Consider the following 25,229-nt stretch of genomic DNA (forward strand, 5'->3'; position numbering starts at 1 on the left):
ATTGAAGCGAAATATCCAAGATACAAAATATCTCCAAATAATTTAGCTCTTATAGACACTGTTCAGTTATGAAAATGACTGAAAATATATAAATATCAAATAAAGTGGGGAAGATACAAGTTTACTCCACGTGACCTCATAAAATGAAAGCAACGATAACTTACCAAGTGCGAAACAACAGTGGAAAAAAAAGACAATAATATTTATTAAAAAATCACAGAGAAGGTGCAGAGCTCTGGAAGATAAAAATAAAATAATAAAAAAATAAAAAGGACGCACACTTACAACTTGGAAGAGAGCCGCCGCCTCTGTTTGAAACCGGTTCGGCCCGAACCAACCGTAACAGAGAGGGAGTGAGGTCGTAGGCTTCCTCACTCGTCAGTGTTATGCATCTGTCGATCTCCTCGCTCCTCATTGTATATACTGAGGTGTCTTCAACAGCGTCACCAAGGTCCTGCCAAATCAGTCAACGGAATTCTGAGTTGAGTGTTTTTTGACGTTTTAGTTTCTTTCGTAATTGTCTATTCAGAACATTCGTGTCACACTGGTTTATAATTGTTTGTGTGCTACACATACACAAACAGATAGCTGGTTACATTTTCTTAGTTACTACGCATACACAAAGCAGACAGTTAGTTACATTTTTAGTTACTACACATACCTACACAAAGTGGACAGCTGGTTAATTCTTTATCTATTACATATACACAAAGCAGACAACTGGTTACATATTTTGTCTACTACACATTCACAAACAGACAGCTGGTTACACATTTTGTTCACTACACATACACAAACAGACAGCTAGTTACATATTTTTTGTCTACTCCACATACACGAATAGACAGCTGGTTGCATTTATTTCTTTCTGCTACACACACACAAACAGAAATACAGACGCTCACACACATAAAGTGTTGGTTGGTTTTATTAAGCTTAGGTGCAACACCAAGCCCTGGGACAGCAGAGGCCATTCAGCGCTTACACATATAAAGTGTGTGTATGTGTGCGCTTACAGTGTCCAGTGTGGTACTTGTAATGCCCTTTAGAATAGATTTTAAACTCGTCTAAGTTTTATGCTGCATATTATTTTACTAAGGGATGCAGGTCCAGTCTGCTATATTGGAAATGACCAGCATGGATTATGACTTAACGGGATCACGATTTATCCAACGTATTAGAACATTAACCACTTACTTTACAGGAAACTTTATAAAACATGTGCGTAGCTCCATATATAGCATTTACAAAGGTAAAACTAATGTAACGTTCAGTTCGTCGTAATTTATTCAGAAAGAAGAAGGAGAATAAAAATAACGTACTGAATGATTCTTACTCCCACAACGAAAATATTGACCGCTACGTCGCCAGAAAACCAGTGGGTGAGAAAAGGATCTTACTGAAAAACTTTCAGTCCCATCAATGCTCAGGTTACCTATCTGGGCAATGCTCGGATTCGGCCAAAGGTATGGTCGTTCAGAATATGATTTCATACCTTATGTGATCGGATACCATTGCTTCCAGACGTTCAAAAACAAATCTTTACAGACTTTCAGTTCACCAAAGTAGAATGCCTTAACCACAACCAAATATCCGTGGAGAAGAAAGGCTACGCTGACCAATATTTCAAATAAGTTCGAGTCACTCAATCGATTTAGAGTGGTTTGGATTTATAGAAATTAAGGTAGAAAACCAAGAAGCAAATGGTTTAGAGTTATAGATTTTAAGCTAAAAAAGCCAAGAAGCAACTGGTTTGGATTTATGGAATTTAAGGTAAAACAAACCAAGAAGCAAATGGTTTGGAGTTATAGAATTTAAGCTAAAAAAGCCAAGAAGCAAATGGTTTAGAGTTATAGATTTTAAGCTAAAAAAGCCAAGAAGCAACTGGTTTGGATTTATAGAATTTAAGCCGAAAAAACAAGAAGCAACTGGTGTGGATTTATAGAATTTAAGCTAAAAAACCAAGAGGCAACTGGTTTGGATTGATGATGGGATTTAATGTAAAAACCAAGAAGCAACTGGTTTGGAATTATAGTATTTAAGCTAAAAAAAAAAAAAAAAAAAAAAAACAAGCCCTTGAGCAACCTGTGCCATTCAACGTTAAAGACATTGACAGCAGGGAGCGGGAGTGGTTGGACAGCAAGACACAGACCTAGAAAATAAATCAAATGAACTACAAGGCTCTAAATGTGGAGCTGAGAGAACACCCTGGTTGCAACTGAATCATCGTTAGAGAAGGTGCATCTCGGGGCCGCAGGAACACTGCAACAAGCTTTTAGTGAATACCTACGCCTTAAGAGATAGACCCACCTTGAAAGAGTAGGATTTTGTTTGTATGGTGCTTTTACGTTGCATGGAACCAGTGGTTATTCAGCAACGGGACCAACGGCTTTACGTGACTTCCGAACCACGTCGAGAGTGAACTTCTATCACCAGAAATACACATCTCTCACTCCTCAATGGACCGGGAATCGAACCCGCGACCACCGAGGTGAGAGGCAAACACCAAACCAACCACGCCACTGAGGCGCTGTTTGAAAGAGTAGGAGGGTTATAACACTCGGAACAAAATAGGGTTATAACACTCATAAAAAAGTAAATAAATAGAGAGATTCCAGATTTGAGGTAGGGGTAAACTACACATCTTGGTGCATAACAGAAAAGGGTTAAAAATTGTGCCGAAATGCGAAGTCCTAAATATAAACGTTACCATTGAAAAACTCCTTACCTTCCTCTGTTTTAGGCCTAAGCTGGTTAGAGTATTCAGTTTACCGTTTCACAGGCCCGAGGTGTAAACACTAGATTCACAGGGATACTGCTTTTATGTATAAAAAAAAAAACTGAATTAGAACTCACCTGCAACATATATTTCATCGATAAAGAAAAAACATCCTTCCACCTCCTGTACATGTACTGTCTGTTTTCATGCCATTCTGTTAGAATTTTGTTCTATATTGCTCAGACATTAAAACTTGTGTATATACGCAAGGTCAAGCACTGTTCTTTGTTTTCAGTATCAGGCCTTCAGTAACTGATTTTTTCATTTATAAGGGTTTCTGGCATTATGCCCAGCACTTGGCCAACTAAGGCCATTCAGCGGTGAAACGGAAATTGACAATAAAAGGTTTGAAAGGTGTAACAAGAGGAAAACCTCAAAGCAGTTGCACTATGAAACAATTGTTAGCAGAGAATACGAACTGAGGTACAGTAAAAGGAACGAAAGGGATTGCAGCTTGGGGCCGAAGGGACGCTGCAAAGAACCTTGATTAATGCCTACATTGCACCGAATGAGGTGCACTGACGGCGATATCCCACTACGGGGGGCCTTTTGTAACTTGTTATCGGTTCTATCTGGCCATTTTCTGTTATCTTGTTCGGGGATTTTTAAGACTAACTTGAAAGCATCATGTCCATGACTACCTCGATGCTCAAATCCTGTATTGATCCGTGGCTCATGTACTTCCAATTTTTCTCTGTTTTGTCGACTCATTAACGAATATTCATTCCTTCAGCCATTCGTTCATATATAATTCGGATGCCAAGCGCCAAAGAATATTCTACGCCAGTTTATGCTGTCGGTAATCTGCCCATCATTAAGATACCCTCGCCACTTTTCAAATATTAGTTTTATAAAATGCATAATTACCAAAATATTTTTTTTGTAGACGATCGGCATCTTTTACTTTCTAAAATCAGACCTAGAATGAAGCGCTTATACAAATTTAACCGGTTAAAACAAGGCTGGTGTATTCCATAGTAATCAGCCGCACCATTTGTTGGCCTTCGTACCACGTGGCAAAACTATCATACTAACACAGTCGTCGTAATAAAGTACAGTAGTAAAGAGATGAGCAAAGCAACAGGTGAAAATGACAGCTCTTATACAAAGAAACTGCACTCATAAAGGCAACATCCCCAGTTCTGGGAATCAAGAGAAAGAACTTTGTTTACTCCCAAGTTGGTAAGCTCAAACCCTCTACCCATGTGTCGCTTTCCCTAACTAAATATTTACCTTTATAATTCCACAGACATGGAATATATATCGGAGTTTTAGGAATCAAAATCCGTATCTTTTCAGACAAATCCAATTTCACTTTTACCTTCGATCCTCTTCCCATATCCAATGCAATATTGCAAGCTTTCAGTTTGGCCACCGCACTGTGTCATTTCCCGCCTCAGTAAATCTCGAGGTTTACCTTTGGGAGCTGGGTACTAAAATGCGCTATAAATTTCCGTTTAGATGTATCATATTCTGGCCATTTTACAGCGTATGTATGTATGTGTGTATATGAATGTGTAATATATATAATATATATATAGTATCTATATATATGATATATATATATATATATATGTATATTATATAATATATAAAACAACAGTCTATAGAATTTCCTGCAGATAATTTGTTGTACGGTTCTGTAGAATTACATTAATATGTTAAAATGATTAACTTTACTAGTCTGATGTAATATGGAAAAGTAAATGCCGTATATGCTATGTATACCTACATGTATACACAAAATATGTAATACAAATTATACATAAGTACATTCATATATATATATATATATAATTTATGTATTACATATTTTGTGTATACATTTCACTATAAAGCATTTATTTTTCCATATTGCATCACACTAGTAAAGTTCATAATTCTAACATATAAATGTAATTCTACAGGACCGTATACAACAAATCAGCTACCGGAAATTCTAGGCTGTTGTTATCAGTCTTCTATTAGTTTTCGTTTCCTCTCTATAATCACGTTTAAGTTTTGCTCAGAAACCAGGCACAGGAAATACCTGCAAGGATAAAGTATGTAAACACCTGAAAGGATACTCAGAATATTATTATTGAATATAATAGTATTTAGGCCACAGGCCAAGTACTGGGATCTATGAGGTCCTTCAGCGTTGAAAAGGAAATTGAATGTAAAAGGTTTGAAAGGTGTAACAGGAGGAAAACCTCAAAGCAGTTGCACTATGAATTAATTGTTAGGAGAGGGTGGGAAGTAAGAATATGAAAGGAGGCACAGTAAAAGGAATGAAGTGGGTTGCAATAGGGGCCGAAGGCACGCGGCCAAGAACCTTAAGTAATGCCTACAGTGCACCGCATGAGGTGCACTGACGACACTAGATTATTTATTATTAGTAATATTTCAGCAGATAAAACCTATCCACAAGGAACAAGCACACAGAGCCCATTGCCTTGAAAATCAAGCTTCCAAAGAATGTTGGTTTCAACCTCCCACCGCAGACCCCACACTGCAACAGTAACTGATCATGAGACAGAGCCAGTGATTTTCCATCACCCTGAGGGAGACGCGAACCCGCAACACTAACCAACATACCAGCGGACCTGCTAAAGGGGAAAACAACACTAACAATGACTCGGATTACCTTAGATAGGCATTCATGTCAACCGCCCTTCTACGCATTTTCTTTTCTTCTCTTCTCCCTCACTCGTGTTGACTGGAGAGCCGAGGTAAACTGGTCCGACAACATTTCCCACGGTCTGCCGATTGCATCCCCATAGGAAGGGGAGGGAGAGACTGCATGATTGCCAGGGGAACGTGAGCAAATTGCGTTCGAAAAGCTCGCTTAACCTCATCTTCGCGGATCTCAAACTATTTTTCTTAGAGCTGAGGCAGCAGTAGGACGGCCACTTTTACGTTTCAAGCGCCAGTTGATCGTAACGATCAAAGCGTTTTATTAAAGAAGAACTGTAAGCATACAAAACCGCGTGTATGCATACGTAAATACATACAGTAAGCAATCAAGGAACTGCGATAGAAACTCAAATTAGTATCCCACTACGACTTAAAGTTATGAAGCGTCCGTTGGCTTACGTCGTATACACTGAACCTCCCGTTTTGTCTTCAGGCTTCTTTGATATCAATTAAAGGTCTTCCAAGTACTACTCCAAATACTTTGCATGAACAAATCACTATTTACTTGGACATGCTTTCTGAATAAATCTGATTCCATTACTAACCGAATATCTACGATAAAAGCATAAGGCCCATACTTCCAAAACTGCATCTGAATTTGCCAGTTTTTAGGCATTCATACATGTCAGAGAGGCATCTGACGTCAGCAGAAGTTCACCCTCTTTGGCAGAGGTGAGAATAGTACACTTTCGAGTTTTATTTCAGCCCTCCTGACGAAATTGGATCATCCTGATGTAATGTGATCTTGAGGATCAACGCGTTTTTGCTGTGTAAGGCTCGACTGTATACATCGTAGAAAAAAAAAAAGGAAGAGCGAAAACGAGGGAAATCTACACCACTGATAGAATCCACTAACCAGCAAAGCTTCCTGAATTTCTGAAGAGCGTATTTGTTTATTTGTTTGTATGGTGTTTTTACGTTGCATGGAACCAGTGGTTATTCAGCAACGGGACCAACGGCTTTACGTGACTTCCGAGCCACGTCGAGAAGGGGTGAACTCAATTTCCCTTTCACCAGAATTACACATCTCTAACACCTCAGTGGAATGCCCAAGAATCGAACTCGCGGCCACCGAGGTGGCAGGTGAAGACCATACCGATCACGCCACCGAGGCGCTTCTGAAGAGCGTAGATGCAGTCGCCGTTGACAGGAAATACTGAACTTGCAGATTCTAAGTTCAGAACGAGCGCGTTTTTTTTTAAATGTCGATTTACGGTATAGACGAATAAGGTAGATAATGGCATAGAAAAAAAAACAATAATCGCAGGAAGACCGATTTATGAAATATTTCAGCCTATCAAGCAAGCACTGGGACACTTCCGGACATTCAGCCCTTAGACAGTGAAAGGAGGGAGCTGAAGAAATCCAGAAAATAAAGAAGTATAATAACTAAAGGAGGAACTGAGAGAAAAGAACAGTATTCCTAAGAGGCAGTAGTTGGAGGTGTTGGACAGCTTGACCGAAGAAAGGAAGCAGAAATGGAGGTAAAGTAAAAGGCTTCTGAAAAAGTCGGTGCAACTTGAAGCGGAAGGGGCAATGCAAACGCCTACAGTGCACCGGGTGAAATGCACTGACGGCGCTCACCCCATACGGATGATTGTAGGAAGAAGGTAGAGAGAGAGAGAGAGAGCGAGAGAGAGAGAGAATGGAGAAGGAAGAACGGAGTACTAGGGAGATAACGGAAGGAGTGAAGAGAAAGAATGGAATATTATTGGAAATTATCTTTTGTAATTATTATCATCATCATGTTCCATAAGGTAGCCTACACATATTCGGAAGGAACAAGCCAAAAAGAGCCATTAATAAAGATATATATATATATATATATATATATATTATATATAGATATATATATTATATATATATATATATATAATGATATATTGCATTATTCTATGGACTAGGCAGTTCTTAATATCAACGTATAAGGACAAAATAATACAAAATCTGCTTCTCCAATTTGTGTCTGCCGCCCACATTAAGGAAAGATTTCAACGGACGTACTAAACCCCCACATCTCCAAAGAAGCATCACATGGCTCTTTTATCATTAAATCTGGCATAAGCCTCTGTACAGATGGCACAAAAAATTATTCCGCGTTAATAGTACGAGAGTCTCACTGGAACCCTATAATCAATCGAGGGGTTGAGTTTAATCATTTGTCTGATTGTGTAGGTCGAGCAAGTCATCCTCTTGTCATCCGTTCTTTACGTATTTTGAAAATGAAGAGGAGGGAAAAATATGTTCTAGAAATTAGTGGCTGTTGTAAGGTATTTGTGTTTTTGTTCGTGGGAGTACATATAAGTGTGTGTGTGCTATATACATTCACACACATATATATAATTATATATATTGTTTTACCCTATCTGGGGTGGGTAGAGAAAAACAACGCCATAGTCACTACCATATTCATACTTAAAACTGCTGAATCGTAGACGAATCAAGCCTAAAATAAAACTTCACAGCATTGGCCTCTGCATATACTAACAAAGATGGCTCAATATACACATATATACATATATATACACAAACCAACCAGCTACATCCACCACGCAAAACCGGATAGGACAGAGCGAAGACACTTCAAAAACGTATACTCAAATACACCATAAACCGGTCTTTACAGCCGCTCAACCGATCAGAGCGCATAGTCACATTCACGGGATACAACACATGACTACCATGTAGTCGGTGAAAATAAAACATAACAACGCCTCCATGGGGATTGATTATAAATTTATAGATCTTAAGCATAATGCCAAGTACTGGGGCAACTAAGGCCATTCAGCGCTGAAACGGAAATTGACAGGAAAAGGTTTGAAAGGTGTAACAGGAGGAAAACCTCGCAGTTGCGCTATGAAACAATTGTTAGGAGAGGATGGACAGTAAGATGGAAGAAAAAGAATATGAACGGAGGTACAGTATAAGGGGCCGAAGGGACCCTGCAAAGAACCTTAAGTAATGCCTACTTGCACCGAATGGGGTGCAATGACGGCAGTCAAAATGAAAATGAGACTAAGAAAGGAAGTAATGACAGCATAGGGGAGAAGGTGAACAAGCATTTCATGCAGCATGAAACGTTCTACAGGGCAGCATACAGGGGAGAAGATTAATAAAAATATTATATCAGAGGATAATGATGCAAACTGAGAAATGTCTGAAGTGAATGCAGTCCTGGGTCGATGGATGAGTCTACTGAAGAGTTGTTGAATGCGAAGGATGGAAGAAAGGCATAGATGAATGATCCAGCGGCATAACGGTTAATACAAGGTCGAGATGGATGTGGACGTGACAGATGAGGCTGTATTAAGGGCAATTAAGGAGGTTGAAGAATGGACAGACACAAGGAGTGAATGGGACTACAAGTTAGATGCTGGGGTACCGAGATGGCAGTTGGGTTGAGTCTAGCCAAACGAGTAAATGAAAGGAATAACTGGTCCGCGTAATAAAAGTAGAGGTGACAGAGTTGAATATGAGAATTATAGGCGCATAATAGAAGTTAGTGCACAAGGATAGGCGTATTGTAGGATTTTGAAAGAAAGACTGAGAGGGTAAGAAGATTGTTGGTTTAGACAAGGCGTGTAAATCAAGCTTTTGCTCTGAAACGGTTATGTGACAAACTTGAAAGGAAAGGGAAAAAGCTATATGTGGCAGGATTGACCTAAAAAAAATAACTTATAAAGAAGTGACAGAGATGCAATGTGGAGGGTAATGAGGATGTATAATTTAAAAATAAATTATTGTTACTGAACAATTTTACATTGAAGTGTGTTTTAGAATCCGTGGACGGGAGAGTGGCTGGCTTGGTGTTAAAAGTGGGTTGAGACTAAGGGAGTGTCATGTTCCCGTAGTTGCTCAGTATCTTTATGGATGCAGCAATGGGAGAGTTAGAGAAAGGACAACAGGAGTAAGTGCACAGTTGTGGGATGAGAAAATAAGTCGTGCATGGAATACGGAATAGTTGATGTTTACAGATAATACAGTATCAATTGGCGATAGTGAAAAGACACCTCAGAAACTGTTCAAGAGAATTCGAAAGTGTTTGAAAGAGTAGAAAGGTGGGACAAAATGTGACAAAACATAAGTTTATGAAGGTAATTGGAGGAAGATGATTCACTGAAGTATTTGGGATTTTTGTAGTAGCGTGGGAGACGAGAACAGTTACAGAATAAGTGATGCACGAAAGGTAGCAAGATGTGTGAAAAACATTAGGAAGAGACTTGCTTTGTCTGTAGAAGCCTAGTTGGAATAAAGGAAAGATCTGATAAGCGAACTCCCCTTTATGGAAGTGAAGTGTGGATGCTGAATGCAAACAACAGAAAAGGGACTGAAGTTGGGATGTACTGTTTTGCGTAGTGTATTAGGTATCAGATGAATCAATAGAGTGAGAAATGTGGGTATATGTAAATGGTTAATGGCATTAAGGTGAACGTAGATGAATTGATGGGATATCAAATTGTGAGATAGTTCGGTCATGTGGATAAAATGAACAACGATAAACTGGCTTAAAGCGTAAATTCAGAACTGTTTGAAGACAGACAAGAGAGGCAAGACACAGAAAGGGTTGGATAGATAGGGTGGATAAGGTATTAGAAAGGAAGGGCTTGATATCCGCGATGCTTGAGGACGCCAGGAGGATAGCCATATGTGGCACAGTTCTATACAGGGGTTCGACATGTTGCTGGTGAGCCCTCTATTTAGGTGTGTGAAGTGACCGATGTTATAGAAGTTTTGCTTGCAGAGAGATTTCATCCATGGTTCAGAAATCAAAGTATAAATATGATAGTGACCACTGTGTGGGGAAACGGTTCATGTTGTATGCATATGTGACAAACAACCACAAACAAATGTGTATACATACAGCTTTAACCCGTTTCCCTTGTAAGGGTGTTTCCATGGACAATACCACACAGCGGTTACCGTCACATTTATACACATGCAAAGTGCAATTCCTTGTAACGACAGTCCTTTAAATTAGGAGTATAAACATTAATAGAACTCGAAAATAAGATCGTTCCACAGCTTAACACGAAAGCAAACCAAAAACCTCCTCAACTAAAAGAACGCAGGAATCCTTAGCACTTCACTATAACAAGGAAGTCGATGATTTACGAAATGATTGTCATCAACATGAGAGTCACGTTCACAATATTTTGCCCTAAGCTAAAGCATAACTACGAGCAACAAGCGCAAGCAAAGGAAAAAACATCTATTTCAAAAGATGAACGTAGTACAAGAACAATTTATTACTTAAAAGATACAACGCCAAGAAAGCATAAGAATGACTATGCTGAATGTAACAATTTTTTTCTAACAAATTCGGAGGTCCTCTTTCCGCAGATTACGTTGCTAAGCTCAACACTTTCATGCGCTTTTGAATTAGCATTCTTGCATCAACGCAAATCAGAATATGGCGTTACTGAAAATCCCTGTTTAATGTATTTTAAACCGGTCCTAGACCTCATTCCGATGCAAATAAGTTGCTGTGAAGCTCAAGATGTAGGAGAAAAAGAGTGAAGTTCAAGATGTAGGAGAGAAAGAGCGCAACAGTCTGGCTAAACAAATGCATGCCGTAAGAAATCATTCTAAAAGAAACAGTGACTGAAGAAAGCTTGTATACAGTTCCTTCACAGGAGCAGTTGATAAATAAGTGAATTGTCTTTATACATCTCTTATTAGCTTCGAGTCTTGATAATAAACTGTTAAATAAAAAGGATGTGGTTTCTCTCACATACTGCAGGTACAAAGTTACGTATATCTTAGTTTTACCAGACCACTGAGCTGATTAACAGCTCTCCTAGGGCTGGCCCGAAGGATTAGATATCTTTACGTGGCTAGAAACCAATCGGTTACCTAGCAACGGGACCTACAGCTTATTGTGGGATCCGAACCACGTTATATCGAGGAATGAATTTCTATTACCAGAAATAAATTCCTCTGATTCCGCGTTGGCCGAGCCGAGAATCGAACTTCGGACCACCGGATTGGTAGCCGAGCGCGAAATCCACTCGTCCAACGAGGAACTTGCTACAGGTGCAATAACTGTCAGATAACAAAAGTTGGTTAAGCCCAACTAGGAATTAAATTCATGGAAAGTAAAACTTAAATACACATTGAAACCGCTATCTGCAGAGATATGACGTTCGTCGTCATCAGTTGTTAAGACAGTTCCAAAAGTGTATCATGATCGGAGTAAGGAAAGCAGTTGACCTGAATTCAGTCTCTTGTTTATCTCGAGATACATCCCAGGTCTAACGTGATGCTTGACTTCAGGCAACATCCGAGGATATGCCTTTGTGATCCATTTAATCGATTATGCTCAAGTGCTTATTCAGGGCAAATTCGTACAGGTGACCTTAAATAGAGCAGAGCAGTAAAAATACACGAAAAACCTCTCCCAGCCATTCTAACAATCCCAAGACCTCAAAGAATTTAGGGCAAGAATTATTATTATTATTGTTATTATTCAGAAGATGAGCCCTATTCATATCGAACAAGCCCATAGGGGACATTGGCTTGAAATTCAAGCTTCCAAAGAATATGGTGTACATACGAAACAAGTAATAAGAATGTAATGTAAAATCTATGCTAAGAAGACAGATAGGTAGACAGACATATACGAGAACATGGATGTGAGGGATTCATCGGATAGGTTAATACACTATGCAGACTGTAACGCTCATGTTACGTACCCCAAACAATCACCATCTAAGTTGACAACTCACTAGCTTACTACCGAGTTTTGTCAAACGCTCGTTCAGTAGCCCGGTCACTGCACTCGGCCATAGCTGAACACGCTTACTTTGAACCCAGAGGTGGAACCGATCTTTTAGCACAAATTTCAAGTCATTAGGTTTCTAAAGTATCACTTTTCCAAGCTCGGACAAATAGGGAAGGTTGGAGTCAGGGAGGGAGGGCATTCAATCCGTAAAACATGACCCAAAAACAAACTATGAAGTGGCCTGTCCTTTGAGTGTTATAGCCTATAAACATTTGGAAAAGTCTGATTAAAAATAGCGACTAACGATTAAGCTAAGAATAAGGAGGAAGGGATCTTTTCTAGGTACTGATCCCGGAGGGTTTTAACTCGGTTATGTATCCACCTTTGCGGAGTGTTCAGTACAAGACCGCTGGAGATTACCATCAAAACTTACACAAAAGACTGTCAATATGATCAAGATAATGACTCCCAAGAAATATTTGTCGTAGATAACGACCCCCCAAAACCCTTGGGTGTCACTACCTAGGAAGGATCCGAAGGTAGTTTCGGCAGCACTGAAACTGGAAGTCATCCTCACAAGCGAATCTGATATAGGTCTACGAACCTGGACACAAACAGCCACGGAACGCTCAGCTCTAGAGCTAAGCTTATACTCTATACCTATAGCACTTCACATATGTAGCTACAAGAACGTTGTGAAAAGCAAGTTTGAATAATTATCAAAAGAGGGCCACCACTCTCCTGAAACGAGGCCCATGATTATGAAAATAGCCGGTTTATGTGAAAAAGAATTTAAGAGGGAAAATATGAGCGCTTAGGACTTACCTTTGATAACTGTAAAGGGGATTTTTTTATTGGACTTACCTTCGATAACTGTAAAGGGGACTTTTTTATTGGACTCACCTTCGATAACTGTAAGGGGGATTTTTTAAGATTTACTCTAGAAGGTCGCCATTGAAAACCAGCTAATTAATCTACTTTAAGTTTATTTACAGAAAAAAACATGGACTGGCCTGGGATAAAGACAAGGCAACTTGGCAACATATGGTTAGAGGGCCGTATAATGTCTGGACTGCTCCTATCTTTCACAAAAGGGGAAAGCTGGCCAAAATCAAATCTAATTCAATGCTGGTTTCCAAAATTGATAATAGGTATCTTGCGGTAAGGAAGCGCTTGCGAGGAGATGTAGCACACGTGACTCAGCGAATCTGGAAAAAGAATTCCCAGATTACCCACAACATAAAATAAAGGCTTCTTGCAAAATTTTACAGTTAATCACTTTTGTCTAACACACTGGGGGAGGAACTCTAGTGTTTAAATGAAATATTCAATGAAGACTTAATCTTGGACAGGTCACAAGGGGCAACATGTGCCCCGATGATGGACAAAGGGATTTCAGTAGAGAAGTGATAAAAGGGAGATTTGAAATGGAAATAGCAAGATTCGTCTTGGAGAAATAGGGCTGGTTGGATTTTGCACTTCCGAGACGTATCTTTAATCCTTAGAGGCTTGAACATGTGTAGGGCTCCAACCAGCGTCGACGGAACAAAGGCTGACTTCACGTCAGAGAGAGGGCATGTCTGCCCCAATGGAGTTACTAGCGTGGACTGAGGAAAGAGCAGGGCATTTCAAAACGGCCTGGGATTCACACACAGCCTCAGGCATTGTCCGGAAAGACACAAAAACACAGCCAGCAGATTTGTGGGAAAAGAGGTCTTAGGCTAGGAATTCCTAAAGCCCACATCAAAGCCTATATAACCCCTGCGACCTGCCTTTATTACTCTACACTCTAGGCCTATCGTTAGCAGCTTATTCCCCCCCCCCCCCCCCCCTATTCCAACTAGTGCCAGGCATGCCTATCTGGCCTGAGTTTTCCCTCCTAAGGTCAGCCGATAGGAGAAAAAATGGCTGCTCTTCTACCAACTGAATAATTGAATGACTGCTGGGAAGACGAGGGGGTCAATAAACGTAATAATATATATATATACATACATATATATATATATGTATATATATATATATATATATATATATATATATATATATATATATATATATGACATAACTACAGCTCTCATATTAAACAGGCAGAGGAATTTTCTTTGGCGTATCCTCACCAAAGGAACATTAGCAATCATTAAGACAGGGGTTCTTAACCTTTTGATAATTCCAGACCCCAATGAATGGCCCGATATGGTTCCATACCTCCTTTCCTTAAAGTCCTTAAAATTTTATATAATAGTTATCTATTTACAAAATGCACCCATGTATACATTGAGTCATTGTCACTTTAAAATCATATATGAAATGTATACAAATATCCAGAGATGAAGTCCCATACCCACAACATGTGGTCCTCATACCCCCAAGGGGTATGGATACCCGCTGTTAGGAACACTTGCATTTAGGTTTAGATGATTGGGATCAACATTATGTTTCTCTACATTTGTTTCCAAGAGCTTCTCGTCGGCATTACTTTTTGAGCGACATAGTTTGTAACGGTATACATATACATACAAAAATTGAAAATCGATTTATAACATAAAGTTGAATAAATAACTCTAAGTAGTGCTAGTAGCACTGTCTAATCCAACTTATAATGATCGATAACATTAAATTTAAATTACTGTATAGAAAACTACTTTAAATAAATAACAAAATTACGTTCAAACATTTAGGTAAAACATAATATATCAACATATATCTACAATGATATACCGCTTACAAATTACTCATTTCTTTTTTTTACTGCTTAATAAATTCCGATTATTAGCATATTTGTATGTAATGGAAGCTGACATTATACCCATTTGTTTTATTTTTCCAAGACTGGGACAACAAGGGAAGGCTCACTGTCGATATGCAAATGAATTCATCGAGCGAGCAAGGACGTTACTGATATCCTTCGACACGATACAGAGAATATGAATGGAGGTACACTAAAGGGATTGAAAGAGGTTACAACTTGGCGCCGAATATAATGTACTGGAATAGTTCAGGCCAAAGACCAAGCGCTGGGAACCTAAGAAGTCATTCATTACGGGGAAGAAATTGAGAGTAGGTAGGTCCGAGAGGTGTAACAGGAGGACGCTGCAAAAACCTTTTAGTAATGCCTATAGCGCACCCCGTCAAGTGCACTGGCGGCAACCTCAAGTGATGCCTACAGTGCACCAAGTGAGGTGCACTGACGGCTCTAACCCCATACGGGAGCTCCTCAGTCAACTAGGTTCCCGGCAAGAAACCAAGTCAGTAGTAGAATGGGCTCCAAGAACACACTGTTCCCTCCAGAATCTCCGGAAGAGTAACTTAGAAAATATTTTGACGTTTAATATGAGTTCAAAGACACAAAGCCTAGCTCATATTTCCCAAGATACCCTGAAGACATTAGAACCATTCCGCCAGCCTGCCTTTCACCTTACAAATACTGAGACTGATGATGGAGCGAATTCACAGTCCCTAAAGGCAAGAGATACAATTTAGCCTCAGGTTGGAATGTTCAATGGATTCTGAGCCTTTGAGGAACAGTAGAAAGTAAGAGCTGAATTATGTGCTTTCTTGTGTGTGGGGGGATGTAAATCAATCTTAATATCAGAGGGGAGTCATGGATCTCTGACCAGCAAAGAAACCCTTTAATGCTTAACAGGGGAGCCTGGAGGCCCTTGCCTACAGAATGGGTCTTCCTGATGAAGATCTGGAACCCATGGTTACAAGGTTTGACTGACAGACGCTCCTCCAGAGCATGACGCAGAAATCAAGGGAGATCATAAGCGTTGGAAAAGAAATAATGTACTTTTATATAATTAAAATTCCCTTGAAAAATACCTGCAACATTTCAGAGACGTTTAAAGAGAAATAATTAAATAAATAAATAAATAATATATATATATATATATATATATATATATATATATATATATATATATATATATATATATATATATAACAGAAAGTGGTTCACAGGAAAGTTACCATGATCATTGCTTCACTCATGCTTTTGGGTGCTATGTTGTGGATGAACTCTGAAAAATATTTTCACGACGTTGGCCGCTTCATACACTTATACAGAAGGAACTTCGGCAGAACATCACTCATCCTATACACACTGTACTGTACACTCATCCTATACACACTGTACTGTGCAAGTTAAGAGAGATAATTATCTCTCTTCACTTGCACAACTCTCTCGCGTGCATGTTGAGGTTCTTCCTTTCTAAATTATTTGGGCCACCCTTGCTCGAAACTGGTTATTTTAATTCAAATAAAACATACAGGCTTATCATGGTTTGAAAATACAACACAGAACTGCTGTTATCACAATTTTTGAAAATAAATTGTATTTTTTCTAACTATACAAACCTTCGGTCCTTTACAATAGGAAGCCGTGTCCAAGGACATGGCTTCCTATTGTAGAGGACTGAGGGTTTGTATATCGTGTAAGAACAATCTAGATTTATGACATGCAAATAAAGTGAATTACGAAAACAAACCGATTGGTATTCAAGATTCCGTGCTAAGAGATAAACTAGTTTATGGACTATAATAATCGCGGTCTTTATCACATCTTGCCCCGGGGAGTAGTAGTAGCAGTGGTCATCCTGTAGTAGTCCAGTCATAGGGTAAGGCCACACCGGGCGCGGGGAGCGTCGAGGTTGCAGGCACGTCTCGGGCGGGAGAGCAGCGTCAAAACTACACATGGCCACACCAGAAACGCCACCCTCCCTCCTTCCCTCCCGCGCGTCACTCTCAGCAGTCAAAGATATACTTCTTTGCAAAGTAACGTTTGGATAGGAAATTGCCTTTAATAGAAATCGTAAGTGTCAAACTTGACGATAGAGTACGTATAACCCAAAGGTCTTTTGGTTCTTTGCTTGGCAGTGAATTTTGTGATAATAAAAGGTTAAAATCCATAAATATATTATTTTACTTCCCATATAGTTATTACTTTAGGGGAAGTGAAAAGAAAATGTGGATTTTAACTTTTCATTATTGCAAAACTAACAGCATATCGGGTTACTTCCTTAAAGATAATTAGAAAAACAAAAGAGCGAGAATTAATTGCAAATTATATAAGACGTATAATTGATTATTGTCTGAAATATGTTGAAATAAAACGATTTACCGGTATTTAAAACAAAATAGTTTAATGGAAACTACATAAAAGAAAGTAACACAAGAAAAAATCAGTTTTGCTTCATTGTTAACATTAATAAAGAAAGTACAAAGTACCACGAATATTTCATAAATAAGTGATACTACTGCACTGAGGATTCGTATAGTTATCAAGTCTATGCAGCTGGACAAGGATATTTGAGTGCTGAGTGCATAATAGTTGGCACCTTTAAGTTTTTGGGGGTCGAATGCATGACACCGATGGCTACATCTGAGGGCCCCTTGTTCTACTCCTCTTCCATTTCTTGAAAAAAAGTAATTTTATGGAATGGATCACAGGAATCCCACAAAGCTCTCTTCCGAAACACCTCCCCAATTAAATGATTCTTATGTAGCTACTACCGGTGAACAGGTGACACTTCGGCAACTGATTGCCAGTTCATCTGCACGTTAGTGACCATGTCAAGTCGGAGGGTCTATTTACGTAGTGTGGTCCTTTTTTTATATTCACTTTAAATTCAGTGATGAACTCATCCCCTGGGAAAGTATTTAGACTATATAAGAACTCATTTGAACGCATTCTGAAAGTACACAAATGAGAGGTGCTGAAATAACTGCTAATTTAAGCATGCATTACAGATATGGAATAATTAACTCGATATTTTACTGAATAGATAATAAATGTAGTGGCTTAAAACTTAATCGTTTCTATGCTAATATCAGTTACTTAACAATGATAATATGCTTTAAACAATTTCTAGGTTACAAATGAAAGTTCCTTAATACGGGTACTAACTTCACAACATAGTTATCAATAATAATTCAATAAAGGGAAAGTAACCATTTCAAGTAACTTAGTCCCTCCCTAATCATATAGAAAAATGGGGTTGTTTCGGTTGAAGACGCCTGAACCGCCGCGTTAGGTAATTTTAAAACATGTTACATCGCCTGGCGGCAACTGCAGAGGGTCGAGCCGTCCCGCTAGTCTTGTGTGGCCACCCGCATAAGATACCTATGATTCAAACTGCCGCGGGAACCTCTTCCCTCCAACCTCCACGCTCGCCGCGTTTGGTGTGGCCTCACCCTTATTGCTGCAGCTCATTTGTCGCTTCGTACATTCAGCTTTACGCTTTTGTACTTTCCGAAGCTTCTTTTTAATTCATTAAATCGCCTGTTCGTTTGCTTATCGGTTGTTTTGTTATTCGTTAGTAATTTATTCAACTGTATTTAAAATAAACGTTCTCATAAAAATTTTCAGAAGTACGTCTTACGTTTGTAAACTGCAGAGATACAAAAGTACAGGCCACATAAAAAAAAAATCCCAACACGCAAAATTGTACTGTAAATATTCATATACAATATACATGAGGTTGATCGTGTTTTACGCAATAATGACGAAATTAAACAAGCATAGGATGAAGGAAAATACTATCGAAGCAAATACATTTCAGAATCATAGAATAATTATTGTCACTTTAGCTAGAAAACCATTATCGTGAAATCAATATGAAAATACTACGCAATCACGCGATGTTCTTCTCAATTTAATTAGTTCAAGGACATCAAAAACATTTCCACGGCAGAAAATGTGACTGAAGCGCTTCTTTCTGGGAAATAAAACTTTTTTTAATGTGGTTACGTGAATATCCCATCTGTAGGAAATAAAACACCACTGCTTGGAGACTTAATAACTGAAAATTCAATCGATATTTTTGCCACTGCCGAGACATGGCTGAAAGACTATGAAACTGACAAGATTGCCGAAATCAAAATCTAGATCAACAGATCTTGGCTGAAATAACTCCATTTACGTATAGTTTCGTTCACGTTCCGAGGGAAGTGGAGTTCGGCCTACTACTTGACGTGACTGATATATCTGCAGCAGGTGTTCTTATCTGTGGCGATTTTAAGCTATGGATAGATGTTCCATGTGAAGGTGTGTCGAAGCAAGCGTTCAATGATCTGCCTGTGTCGCATCGTCTTGTAAACAATATAAATTGCTCTACTGCAATAAACTGTCATGAATAAACTGTTATTTTGAAAATGGGGGTCCTGCGAGCGCTGTGAAAGTGATATGTAACCTGGATAAGCCGTCAACAAGTAACACGAAAATTTATCAGCTTCCTTTCATAATTCTTACCTTTGGTATGTCTTCTTATTAAACTTTTATGCTTTGCCTTTTCATATTACACAGTTCCCGTTCTTTTCGTTTTTCTCTTGCTTTTCGTTTAATCGTACGCAGAATACATATTACACAGTTCCCGTTCTTTTTGTTTTTCTCTTGCTTTTCGTTTAACCGTACGCAGAATTCGCAGCCTTCAGACAAGACTACTTACTCTACAAGGAATATTTTATTTAGCACCTCTAGGTAATTTTTCCTGGGTACGAGTTTTAAAATATTCTGCGCAACTGGATGACAGTATAGTCATTCTACGTCGGGCATTCAGGTCACTTCAGAATTGTGCTGGGGATATTATTGATTTCAGCAGACCAAATTCCCCTCATAAAAACTGGTTTTGTTTTCACAATGTCAATGCTTTTTCATTTATCCTAGACAGCCGTTATTGGGACTTTAAATCAATCCGTATAAAACAATTTCTGGCCCGTTAATTTTATATTGGGATGTTTTTTAAAATTTTGGTTTTGAAACGTTCACGAATGTGTTAATTTCTATAGTATTCACAACGTAATTTCTTGATTTATCAGTAACAGAATAGGTATTCAAGAACATATAACTTTGTGACACACACACACACACACACACACACAAACACACACACACACACACACACACATATATATATATATATATATATATATATATATATATATAATATTTCCAAATTATTAAGCGACAAATACGTAAACTTATGCATTAAGATCACTATATTCTGGCTACTCTTGCGTGGAGTTTAAAACTGGATTAGCTCCACTTACGGGCAGTGCTAAACTTACTGGAAAATGTAGCGAGAAAATGGAAGCTAATTGATGACTAGATTGACTAAAACGACTCTTAAAAGTAACGTACAGTTTACATTATAGTCTTAAATCATCCTTCAATGATGAAAATTAGAAACATGCCATGTATTCTGTCACCAAGGAGCCACAAACACTTAGTTTTCATCATGAACTAGACCTACAATGAACTCGACTAGCCTATGTGACATTGTTGGCAGTTGGCTGTTACATCTAAAACCTCAAGGTAAAATACATCGAATATGATGCAGTATACTACATTCTTGTATATTCGTCCTGATTTACAATTCTGATTATCTGGTTGAACAAGCCAGGTTGGGTGAGATGTCAGTTTGGATAAGGACCAAGCACCTTAGGTTAGGTTACTGAACGTCGGGGAAAGCTGGTCTAAGACGTATCCTTGTTGAATTATGGTTTTTCTGGTAGAATTTTAAGTTTTTTAAAAATCATTCCTTTTACTTATTGTTTCATAAATATCTCAAGGTCTAGCTTAATTGTTTAATGTTTGGGGGGTTTAGGGCAACAGGCAAAACAGTGAAACACGTGAAGATGACCAGTATCACTTTGAATAACTACCTACCACCAATCTATTGCGAACAATTTCTCTAATAAAACCACCGTAGTTTAGCTTAACATGGTTTGCAACACAAAAATCTCATTTGAAGAACGTATAGCCTAGCCTTATAACTTATTTTTAAAGACAATTGGCCTAACCTAGCCTACATAACAATGCCTAACTAAAGTTAAACTAGAAACTGAAAGGAGTAAGAGCCTAATCTGTGATGTGTTTCTACCATGTGTTCTGGTGCCTCAACCATACTCATAGACCACATGGTAACTTGTTTCAAGTTTATATACTACTAAGAAATAGACGACCGTCGACCATACTATAGCTATAATAGGCCAGGTAACTTGTTTCAGATGCGCTTACCTTTCTTCTGGATTGTACCTTCTAGTCTAAAAAGGAATCGCACAGGACAATTGATCACCGGCAGAATAATTTTTTGTTAAGCGAAGTAGGCTATATGCTGCTGAAAGTGCACACTCGTTACCTACACTGCATCTGTCATTAGGAAAAACGGATATGGTATAACCTATTTCACGGTAGACGTTAAATTTAAGGAAGCTTGTTGTTTACTTGCACGAGCACGGCACGGACTCAAAACAGCGTGATATTTAAAGCAATTTTATTTGAAGTTTACATTAAATAAAGAAAAATATTCTAAGGAATACAATGTTAAATAAAATCACAGAGATACGGATAGAAACCAATGATGCATGATATTTTTTTATCATTCTTTATAAAAACATATTTGGAAGCTTCTTTGAGTTGTGTTGTATGGTACTCTGTGGGTGTCATATACCAATAATACCAACAGATTGAGAGAACTTAATTAATTAAGCTAAAACCCAAAAGTTAGTTAGGACTAACATTAGAAATATCCTGGGTTGCTTAGCAGTTTCTCGTACCACAGTAATTTTCAATGCAGAAATTACTATTTGTCACGAACGCTAAAAATACCCACAACTTGATATAACAACATTCCCCGGAAAAAAAAAGAAAAAATAAATAAAAAACTTTAATATCAAGAGAATCAATACGGTTCCATTTGATCTGAATTCAGCTTTTATGAGACAAGTTGTCCAAAAGCATATCATTTTTACTATCAATTGGTTGCCTAATTAATCGGAGGATTACTTTTCTACAATTGAGAATTAATAGCATTCAAGTAAATAAGGGCTAATTTTTTCTTATATTAGGATTCCCTTGTGATGGATAAAGAGGAGGATTCGCCGGAGAAGAAGAACCAAAATGGTTCATCCACTAAAACAACTGGGGAAGTAGCGATTCCCCTTAAAGAATTTCACCTCACTGAAACAGGAGCAGTTGCCGGTGTGAACACCTTCGAAGACGTCTTGGAGATAATCGGAACTTCTGGTGCATGGAACATCCTGGTGTTCATTCTCTGTTGTTATTGTGAGTTAAATCATTATTTCAAAGATGTTGCTGTATTGTACATATGATTCGATGAGTATTGTTCTTCATGTAAACAATCAGTTGAAACCCGCATTGTGTTTCAATTGTCTGTTCTTATTTCGTCCTTACACTGGGTTAACTTGGCTAGTAGTCTTTCCCTTAGCTGCGAGACTGGCTCTGTCATTCCACTTATCAACCTAACGTATGATGTATTTGTAGCTGCTTTTACGATGCCAATGAACGTCGTCAGTTATCAGCTCATCGGGGCAACCCCAGATCACTGGTGTCGAGTGGAAACCCTCATGCACGCCAATTGGACTCAACAGCAAGTTATAGCTCTGGCAATACCTAAAAAGTATATCTCTTTTTTTTACTTCATATAAAGATAGGAATATTTACATACTGGCGTGACCTTTATATTCATTGATACGTTTTGTTTATCGTTATATTTATAAATCAAATTTGCATGTGAAAGTAAGTTTAGTGCCTGTTTTGGTTACTTCTTTTCTTTTTGAACACGAAAGAAAAAATTATCAGTCTGTCTGTCTACCAAAGTCTCTCACATATTCCAAGATTTCAAAGAAATTATACCAAGAAGTAAATCTCGCTGTTCCTCATGACCAGACCAAATTCCGACGACCACGAGAACTGTTTGATGTACGACTATGACTACGCCATGGCTGTGAATCTAGGCTACGAAGCCTCTTTGGCCAACAGACACCTCTTGTCTCGGGGCGGGGGAGAACCTTATCACTGCTTCATCAGAGATTTTAATTTCACACAATACGTCTCTACGCTTGTTACAGAGGTAGGTTATACTTGATTATTCTTTTTAATGACCCATGGCTGTCAACGAAGTATATTTTACAATCGTTTCACTGGGCCTTTTTAAGACCAACATCCTTTTGTCTATGTATTGTCTGAGGGTTAAAAAAGAACACATTACTGAGGTATATTATCAACTTTTATTTTCTACATATATTCCTTATGCAAGATATATATGCTAAATTCTTAAAAGGTCGGTATTAGAGAAATCCTGGCAAAATGGAATCGCTGGAGATTTTTCTTTTTATTGGGGTGGTGGGGGGGAAGGGTTTTTTTTTCCCAAAACTGGACCTTTTCTTCTATAAATGTCATTGCATATATAGGTATATACTAGATGAAATACTTGAAAATATGGACTTCCAGTTTCATATATGGTTGAAATCACTTACAACTTTGACATGTTTTTTTATGAGGTAATGGTTGACACCTTAATCTGATTACATTTCAGATCTTCCCAAGTAATTTATAATACAAATTTCATCGTCTTTAAGAATATTTACCAGCTTATATTTTAGAGTTGCCTAAACTTCAAAATCGTGAAGATGCAGTTTGGGTCACGGATGAAATAGAATCGGTTTCCGCCTAAGAGTGCAAGAAGTGGAACAAGCCTCTTGCTTAATCTGTTATTGTCATCTTTACTAATTATCTCTTGTGTATCATTGGCAGCGTAATGATAACAATAAATATGGTTTTAGTACTAGAATTATTTAATAATTTATATTTGACAGGCATTATTATTATATTTGTGTTACTGATAAATGATATGATCACCATCCTTTTTTTGTAGCGATTATAGAAGCTGTCATAATTGTTCACGATAGATAGTTTTACCATCAACATTATTTTTTATTATTACTATTATCACCGCTCAGTGGGATCTCGTTTGCGAGCGCCTGCCCCTCTATGCGACGACCCAGTCCGTCAGCCATATTGGATTACTCATCGGGTCTGGAATCTCCGGCTACTTGCTTGATCTGTTAAGTATACTTGTTAGATTTTCTCGATTTCTTTTTATACATTTGTCTGTTTATATTGGTACATGGGCATATAAGTATATAACGCTGTAGGGGGTTAATGCTGTCAGTGCACCTTATGCGCAGACCTGTAGGCATTAGGCTACTTGACGTTCTTTGCAACTCACTTCATTCGTTTTACTGTTCCTCCGTTCATATTCTCTTTCTTCCATCATTCCGAAATTGGCTAGATAATACGTTTTTTTTTCCTTATTATGGAAATTAAGTGAATAAGTAAGCACAACTAAAAACTGAGTCTATTAAAAATATAGCTTCTGACTACGAATAAAACCAACGGAGCATCACAAACAGTGATGAGATTTGTGTGATAAGCTAGCGGTGTCAATAAACATTTCTTCTGTAAATTTTTGTAAAGGAAACATCTGTACGAAGATATCGTTTATTGATATAATTTTTTGACTACGCAGCATAGCAATGGGAGTATACAACACAGTAGGGGTAAGATAATTTGAGAAATTCACCGAGGTAATGAGAGATTTACCATTTTTGGTTTGTGTCTACTTGCATCTCCAAGGGACGCCGTGTTTAGTACCAACCCCTCGAGGACGAAAGCAAACATATAAACAAAAGATGGTTGCATTTTCGTTATCTCGGTAACTGTCTCAAGATATGTCATTTGTACTGCATTATATACACCCGTTTCTATATTCTTCAGTCAAAGAATTTTACTACAAATAGTCGATATCTTTGCGCGGCCGTCTGCATATATATACTCATTTCCTCCTCCAAAATTCACATTGAAAGCGAGGGAATCTTTCTTTCACTGACGATGTTAACCATACTTCTCCTTCCCCTCTTTCAGACTGTAAATAAACGCTACTTTTCTTCTCTTCTTCATCGTAAACAAACCCTTCTTCTTGCTCATTCAGGTTTGGCCGCCGGAGAGTAGTCCTGATCTGCTCCGTCTTCTTCATCGTTTGCAGCTGGGGTCTGGTTCTTGCGCCTGATTTCCAGCTGTACGTTCTTCTGAAAACTTTGTTGAGTATCTTCAGCATGAGCTTGTACGTCGGGAACTTCGTTAATGGTAAGATGAAACTCAAACTGATGTCCTGTTTCAAAGCACATATACTCCAGGATTCGTAGATTTTGTAGTTGAACATTGAATGCTTATTTTTTCGAGTTGTAGTTTTT

At 38.3% G+C, this 25,229-nt stretch overlaps 1 protein-coding gene across 3 annotated transcripts in view; it reads left to right on the forward strand.

The window, feature by feature from the left end:
- Positions 1 to 357: 357 nt before the first annotated feature.
- Positions 358 to 25,229, forward strand: part of LOC135217079 (organic cation transporter protein-like) — a 68,430-nt gene continuing 43,558 nt past the window's right edge. For 2 of the 3 annotated variants that reach the window (XM_064252766.1, XM_064252764.1), the window contains exons 1-6: positions 358 to 481; positions 22,023 to 22,239; positions 22,459 to 22,594; positions 22,864 to 23,047; positions 23,937 to 24,040; positions 24,968 to 25,122. In XM_064252766.1, coding sequence (XP_064108836.1) covers positions 22,035 to 22,239; positions 22,459 to 22,594; positions 22,864 to 23,047; positions 23,937 to 24,040; positions 24,968 to 25,122 — 784 coding nt within the window. In that variant the 5' untranslated portion in view covers positions 358 to 481; positions 22,023 to 22,034. Of the gene's footprint in view, positions 482 to 20,195; positions 20,488 to 22,022; positions 22,240 to 22,458; positions 22,595 to 22,863; positions 23,048 to 23,936; positions 24,041 to 24,967; positions 25,123 to 25,229 lie in introns of those variants that run through there. The other variant, XM_064252765.1, reaches the window with a different exon arrangement.

Source organism: Macrobrachium nipponense, chromosome 7, assembly GCF_015104395.2.
Source record: "Macrobrachium nipponense isolate FS-2020 chromosome 7, ASM1510439v2, whole genome shotgun sequence".
Taxonomy (NCBI): Eukaryota; Metazoa; Arthropoda; class Malacostraca; order Decapoda; family Palaemonidae; genus Macrobrachium; species Macrobrachium nipponense.